General features: G+C 38.2%; 1 protein-coding gene across 1 annotated transcript in view; it reads left to right on the forward strand.

Moving 5' to 3' along the window:
- LOC136386903 (dmX-like protein 1) overlaps positions 1 to 7,830 on the forward strand; it is a 34,409-nt gene extending 26,579 nt beyond the window's left edge. The window contains 5 exon segments of the mRNA XM_066358023.1: positions 465 to 677; positions 5,573 to 5,826; positions 5,938 to 6,523; positions 6,705 to 6,826; positions 7,723 to 7,830. Coding sequence (XP_066214120.1) covers positions 465 to 677; positions 5,573 to 5,826; positions 5,938 to 6,523; positions 6,705 to 6,826; positions 7,723 to 7,830 — 1,283 coding nt within the window.
- The last annotated feature ends 253 nt before the right edge of the window (positions 7,831 to 8,083 follow it).

Below are 8,083 nucleotides of genomic sequence, written 5' to 3' on the forward strand. Positions count from 1 at the left end.
GGGTCATTTAAAAAGTTGAAATTTCAGTCTGTTAAGTAAGAAGGAAAGTTGTTGTGCAGTTAAATCACTGGTTCCTTTGATGTCATAATGATGGGTTTTGCCTGGTAGATCAGGTTAAAATATGTTTCTTAACACAGTGTATATATAAATTAAGACTTATTAAAATGTCTACAAATTACAAATGTTTCTCAATGAGAATTTTTTAGAATTAAGAAAAATATATGAATATAAAAATAAGTTATTATACATAACCTAGAATATATAATTTTATCTCCTTTATAATAGGTATGTTAAATTTACCATTAAGTCTGTTATCAATAATAAGTGGCAGACTTTATATTGAGAGTCTTATTTATAGATTAAATAAAATGTATTGCAGAGGTTTAAAGATAAATGGAATAGTCAATAAAAAATGAGACCTGGATGTTGTTAGAAATTTTAATTGTTTTTGTTTTTCTTTACAGACATTCCACTTCTTCCTTCTATTACATCTCTAACTCTAAGTGAACATGAAGAGAAGAGTGGACCTTTTGTGGTACACTGGCTAAACAATAAAGAGTTACATTTTACTTTGTCCATGGAAGTCTTTTTACAGCAACTTAGAAAACGTTTTGAACAGCCATCTTCTGAGGCCAGTGTAGAAGACTTGAATCAGGCAGATGTAAAATCTGATGAAGGTAAAGCTTTATGAAGGATAAAAAATGTAAATTTTGTTCAAAATAGCAAATATTTTTATATTAGGGAAACACTAGCCACTGTCAGAAATAAACTTCAAAATTTCCATTGCATTAATACAAACGTGGACTAGCTCATTTAATAATTTAGGGCAGGGGTCCCCAAACTATGGCCTGTGGGCCGCATGCGGCCCCCGCTGCACTTCCAAAAGGGGCACCTCTTTCATTGGTCGTCAGTGAGAGGAGCACAGGATGGCTCCTGGAGTACTGTATGTGGCAGCGCCACAAAGCGCGGGGCGCTCACGTACAGTACTACTTTCGGTAATGCGGGACGCACGTGTCACAGCTCCAGATGTGCATCATATCACTTGTTATGGCTAGCAGTGACAAATATGGAGCCGGACATTGACCATCTCATTAGCCAAAAGCAGGCCCATAGTTCCCATTGAAATACTGGTCAGTTTGTTGATTTAAATTTACTTGTTCTTTATTTTAAACATTGTATTTGTTCCTGTTTTGTTTTTTTACTTTAAAATAAGATATGTGCAGTGTGCATAGGGATTTGTTCATAGTTTTTTTTATAGTCCGGCCCTCCAACGGTCTGAGGGACAGTGAACTGGCCCCCTGTGTAAAAAGTTTGGGGACCCCTGATTTAGGGTATGTGTTTCTGTTTTAGGTTCCTGTTTCTTCTACTAGTGATGTAGTGATTCACACATCTCCATACATAGGCTTAATCACCCCCTAAGGCCTTGCCACTTAAAGGACTATCTGTGGACTAGCAGCATTGGCAGTACCTGGAAACATGTTAGAAATGCACAATCTTGGCCCAAGCCCATTAACTCAGTTGGTTAAGAGCACTGTCCAGAAACAGCAGGGTTGTGGGTTTGATCCTTGGTCAGGGCACACATCCACTCTCTCTCCCTTCCTCTCTCTGTCTCTAAAAATCAATAAAAGAAAATAAAAAATTAAACCTGACTTGTGGTGGCGCAGTGGAAAAAGCATCGACCTGGAACCCTGAGGTTACTGGTTTGAAACCCTGGCCTTGCCTGGTCAAGGTGCATATGGAAGTTGATGCTTCCTGCTCTTCCCCCACTTCTCTCTCTCTCCCCTCTATCTCTAAAAATGAATAAATAAAATCTAAAAAAAAAAAGAAAAATTAAGCCCTGGCCAGATAGCTTGGTTGGTCGAATGTCCTCCTGGAGTGTGGAGGTTTCTGGTTTGATTCCCAGGTCAGGGCACATACAAGAGCAGCTCAATGTTCCTGTTTCTCTCTCTTCCTGCTGCTCTAAAAAAAAAAAAAAAAAAAAAAAAGCACAAGCTCAGGTTCTACCCAGAACTACTAAGTAAGAGCCCATACTTTGAAGAAATCTCCAGGTGATTGTTATGTACATTAAAGTTTGAGAAGGTTTATACTATGACCTAAAACTCTTCTGCTTTTAGCTTTAATCAGTTGGTAAAGAGAGGAGACAGTATGGCTGTTTCTCAGTTTTGATTCAGAATTGGCACATAATCATTTTCTTATTTCATTGGAAAGCGCTAGTTATAGGCTCCATGCGGTCCCTGACCTGGATAACCAGCCATTCTATCCTGACTGGATCACCAGCCATACTGTGTTAAGAAGTAGGAAGCACAGATTTGTGGTGGCCACTTAGCCATCTCTGCCATAGGTGGTGGTTCATACATCTTTTTGTTTTTAAAAAGTTTTAATTATGAGATTGTACATGCTCATTAGGAAAATAAATCAAATGGTATAGATAGGTTTAAAGTTTCCGTATTATTGAGTGTCCTACATTTATTCTTTTCTATCTTCCTACACATGTATTCATATAGTCAGTTTTTTTTTTAAATTCTACTATGAGAGTTCATTTTTAAACCAAAAATAGTGTTTTGCAACTTGCTTTTTAAATTCCATCTTTTTTAATAGCGCCTGAGTATTCAATGTTAAGAGAAAACTTTCTCTATTGATGGTATTTAAATTGATTTAAATTGTTTTTCATTGTATTGATAATGGTACAATGACATATCTTTTCATCATTGTGTTAAATTTCTATAGCATAGATTCCTAAGTATGGAATTGCCAGGTATAAACATTTTAAATTTCAATAAGTTTTGATAATTTCTGCCATACATTTTTTTTCTTTCTTTTTTATTTTATTTTTACTTTTTCAAGAAAGAGACAGATGGACAGACAGGAAGGGAAAGAGATGAGAAGCATGAGCTTGTAGTTGCAGCACTTTACTTGTTTATTGATTGCTTCTTGTACATGCCTTTACTGTCGGGCTCCAGCTGAGCCAGTGACCCCTTGCTCAAGTCAGTGACCCTGGGCTCAAGCCAGTGACCCTGGGCTTCAAGCCAGCTACCTTTGAGCTCAAGCCAGCAATCATGGGGTCATGTCTGTGATTCCATGTTCAAGCCAGCAACCCCGCACTTAAGCTGGAACCCTGCTCTCAAACTGGATGGAAACATACTCAAGCCAGCAACCTTAGTGTTTTAAACCTGGGACCTCAGAGCCCCAGGTTGATGTTTTATCCACTGTGCCACCACTGGGCAGGCTCTGTTATATATTTTTTAATTTAACTTTTTAAATCTTATTTTCAGATTAATTTCAGATGTACAGCATAGTAACTTCTGCCAAATTGACCTCCAGAAATGTTTACCAGTTTATACTTCCTCTACGTACATTCAAATATCTTTTTTCATGTCCTTGCTATTATACTATATACTATGTTACATTTTGCCAGCCAATATGAGGAAAATGCCAACTTGTTTTACTTGGCATTTTCTTGAATGCAAATTGACCAGAATTATTTTAGCCCTTTTGTAGTTTGCTGCTTCTTCCTCTTTACGTGATTTTCTATTGAATTATTTTTTTCTTAATGATTTGTATGTCTTGACCAATTTTTAAAATCTGGTAAACAGTCTAACATTTTTGAGAGTCTCTTTTAAGAAAGTCTCTCTAGGCCCTGGCTGGTTGGCTCAGCGGTAGAGTGTCAGCTTGGCGTGCAGGTGACCCGGGTTCGATTCCCGGCCAGGGCACATAGGAGAAGCGCCCATTTGCTTCTCCACCCCCCACTCCTTCCTCTCCGTCTCTCTCTTCTCCTCCCGCAGCCAAGGCTCCATTGGAGCAAAGATGACCCGGGCGCTGGGGATGGCTCCTTGTCCTCTGCCCCAGGCGCTAGAGTGGCTCTGGCCACGGCAGAACGATGCCCTGGAGGGGCAGAGCATCGCCCCCTGGTGGACAGAGCGTCGCCCCTGGTGGGCGTGCCGGGTGGATCCCGGTCGGGCGTATGCGGGAGTCTGTCTGACTGTCTCTCTCCGTTTCCAGCTTCAGAAAAATACAAAAAAAAAAAAAAAAGTCTCTCTAGCCTGACCAGGTGGTGGCACAGTGGATAGAGTGTCGGACTGGAATGTGGAGGACCCAGATTCAAAACCGTGAGGTTACCAGCTTAAGTGTGGGCTCATCTGGTTTGAGCAAACCTCACCAGCCTGGACTCAAAGTCGCTGGCTCGAGCAGAGGGTCACTTGGTCTGCTGTAGCCCCACGGTCAAGGTACATATGAGAAAGCAGTCAATGAACAACTTAGGTGTCGCAAGGAAAAACTAATGATTAAGCCTGACCTGTGGTGGCACAGTGCATAAAGCGTCGACCTGGAAATGCTGAGGTCCCCGGTTCAAAACCCTGGGCTTGCCTGGTCAAGGCACATACGGGAGTTGATGCTTCCAGCTCCTCCCCACCTTCTCTCTGTCTCTCTCTCCTCTCTCTCTCCCTCTCTGTGTCTCTCTCTCCCTTTCTCTCTCCTCCCTAAAATGAATAAATAAAATTTAAAAAAACATAAAAAAAAAAAAAACAAAAAAACTAATGATTAATGCTTCTCATCTCTCTCCGTTCCTGTCTGTCTGTCCCTGTCTATCCCTTTTTCTGACTCTCGCTCTGTCTCTGTAAAAAAAAAAAAAAGAAAGAAAGTCTCTGTATTCCTAAACAGGAATAGGGATCAGGGTATTTGAATAGAGGCCAGAATATACATATTTACCTTTGTTAAGTTGTTATACCAGTTTATTTTTAATTACTTATGTGTTGAAGAAAATCTGAAAATTGGGCACCATAAATGTATTTGTTTAAAATGTCCTATCACATAAAAGTGAAACTAAGAGACATTGATAAGAGTGTGGTGGTTACGGGGTGAGGGGGGAAAGGGAGAGGGAGAGGGAAAGGGGGAGGGGGAGGGGCACAAAGAAAACTAGAAGGAAGGTGACAAAGGACAATCTGACTTTTTGTGATGGGTATGCAACATAATTGAAAGACAAGATAACCTGGACTTGTTGATCTTTGAATATATGTAAGCTGATTTACTGATGTCACCCCATTAAAAAAATAAAATTATAATAAAAATAAAATAAAATGTCCTATCAGTTATAAGTGCATATACCTAGAGGATAGGTGGTATAGCAGACTCGGGATTTGGTAAATCTTAGTTATGAAAAAAGTGAAAATTACATTCCAATAATGTATATTTAAAATTCAGCCCACAATTATAGCACTGGCTCCAACTACCTCATTTTACCATAAGCAAAACTAAGGTCCAGACAATTAGTGGGTCTCACTGCTAAGTAGTTAATTGTGGTATACATCTGGGTTTAGAAACCAGTTTAACTATTTTCCTGTTTAATAATAACCCTTCTACCAATACTCCACTGACTCAGGTCTAAAGCCCTTCTGATTACTCCATTAACTACAGTGGCCTTATATTCCTGGAGCAAGGTTATTTCTAAAGGGGAGCCCATTTCTTATTTATGAAAACTAGTATGTTTTTCATCTTGAATGCATTTTTAAAGATATATCTCTATTTATAGTAATAGCTTGATTATATTTACTTGATTCATGAACCTTTTTGCTTATAGAAATGGATGATGATGTTGACGATCTGAAAATAAATCATGAAAAGAATGAATTGAGTGGAGATAAAATGGTACCGAACTCAAGTTTTATACCATTACCATCAGCTGCCATTGATCATCAGATTGAACTACTTCTGTCTGAATGGAGTAAAAATGCAGACATGCTATTCAGTATACATCCCATGGATGGCTCTTTGCTGGTTTGGCATGTGGATTGGCTGGATGAATACCAGCCTGGTATGTTTCATCAAGTACAGGTACTATTATTAAGATCTCTGAAGAGCTACTTCCTTTTAAATGTGGGTACAGTTTTGTAATACTGCTTTATAAAATTTCATGTGTTCTAATGCTCACTTTCTTAGTTCTAGGTGTCCTTTGTTTCCAGAATTTCTGTAGCTTTCTCCACAGGTGATGCAAACTCTCTCTGTAAAAGCATAGTGATGTATGCCTGTACCAAGAATGTTGACTTGGCTATTCAGCAAGGGAAACAAAAGCCTCCTAGCCTCACATGTTCCGCATCAATGCTTATCTCTTCTGGCCACAGCAAATCAACTAATAGCTTAAAATTAAGTATTTTTACCCCTAATGTTATGATGATTTCAAAGCATGCTGATGGCTCTCTGAATCAGTGGCTAGTCAGTTTTGCTGAGGAATCTGCTTTTTCTGAAGTTCTCAGTATTTCCCACAAATCCAGATATTGTGGTCATCACTTTCATCTTAATGATTTAGCTTGCCATTCAGTATTACCATTATTATTGACAACATCACACCGTAATGCATTAAGGACACCAGATCTTGATAACCAAAAACAACCCAATGATGCTGTAAATACTGAAGATTTGGCACAGCAGAAGAAAATCCCTGTTGATGTGAAAATTCAGGACCCCAGTGCAGTTTATAGTGAACTAATTCTTTGGAGGGTTGATCCAGTTGGGCCATTGTCTTTTTCTGGAGGTGTTTCAGAGCTTGCCCGGATTAATTCTCTTCATGTTTCTCATTTTCCAATGTGGCATGGCTGCCCACTCTTATACCCAGTTATTGTTTAGGTAAGCATTCTGATTTTGTTTTAATAAATTTAAATTTTGGACATTATTGTTTAAGAGTTGACTTTTAACTGTTTGTAATTGCTTTGTAGGTGCACACTGCAACTCTCCTAGTGCGTGTTTTGTAGCCAGTGATGGACAATACCTGAGATTATATGAAGCAGTTACTGATGCCAAGAAACTTCTATGTGAGCTTTCAAATCCTGAAATTTCTGTAAGTAAATAGCTTTCAAAACTAAGCATATTATATGATTTTTAGACACTTAATTCATACTTATTGGACCTGTTCAAAAATTGTGACATAATTTATAACACTGGGGAAAAAATTTTTGTTGCATCCACAAAAACACTTGTTCTTACCTAATTCGAGTGTGCTGATCTCAAATCTGACATTAGTTTTTTTCTGTAAACTATAGTTTTTTGCAATTCAAGATTTTAGGTTTTTATTTTATTTGTAAAAATTTTCAACATTTAGTTTAACATAATGAAGTAGAATGTCTTCTTGGGCATCATGTTTGTGAAAATATAGTAATTTATATAATACATTAAATACACTAATACACTAAAAGATATGATTGCATCAGAATTTGTCTACAACAGTGGTAATCAACCTGGTCCCTACTGCCCACTAGTGGGCATTCCAGCTTTCATGGTGGGTGGTAGCAGAGCAACCAAAGTATAAATAAAAAGATAGATTTAACTATAATAAGTTGTTATATAAAGGTTTATTCTGCCAAACAGCAAAAATCCGACATAAAGCACTTGGTAAGCAAGTAGTATTATATGCTTTAACTTGCTATAACTCTGCTTTATAAATTTTATAAAGCAAAGTTAATTTCCTACTTTATAAATCACCATTACTGTGGAATTGGTGGGCGGTTAGAAAACTTTACTACTAACAGAGATACAAAAGTGGGTGGTAGGTATAAAAAGGTTGACTACCCCTGGTCTACAATTTCAAAATAGAACATATTAAAACACTTATTTTAATCATAAAATTTGCACAAAACCAATTTAAATTCTATTCAGGCAAAAGTTTGCATTTGGTGGTACTTGTTGAGGACAATCTCGTTGGATGCCTCTAGCAGTAGTCTGCTCATCTACTAACAGCTGCAAGATTTTCGGGGAAACTTATCAAGTGGTGACAGTTCAGGAAGTGAAATCTTAACGCTCGTGTTCCCAGCCAATGTCGCAGAGAAAGCCAACAGCATCCTTTGAACCAGAAGTTCTAGTTTTTCTGCTTTTTTGTTGCCAAAGAAGTTCTTTGTAACTGCCACAAAAGACTGCCTGGTGCTCCCCTCCTCCTATTCTCTTCCTGCCAAATTCTTCGACATGAATGAGGGTTCGAATTTGAGGTCCATCGAATACACCTGCTTTTATCTTCTCGAAGGACAAGGCAGGAAAAGCAGAAATAATATGTTGAAAGCATTCACTTTCTCTATTCAAAGCCTGAACAAACTGCTTCATTAAG

This window comes from Saccopteryx leptura, unplaced genomic scaffold (genome assembly GCF_036850995.1).
Source record: "Saccopteryx leptura isolate mSacLep1 unplaced genomic scaffold, mSacLep1_pri_phased_curated manual_scaffold_20, whole genome shotgun sequence".
NCBI lineage: Eukaryota > Metazoa > Chordata > Mammalia > Chiroptera > Emballonuridae > Saccopteryx > Saccopteryx leptura.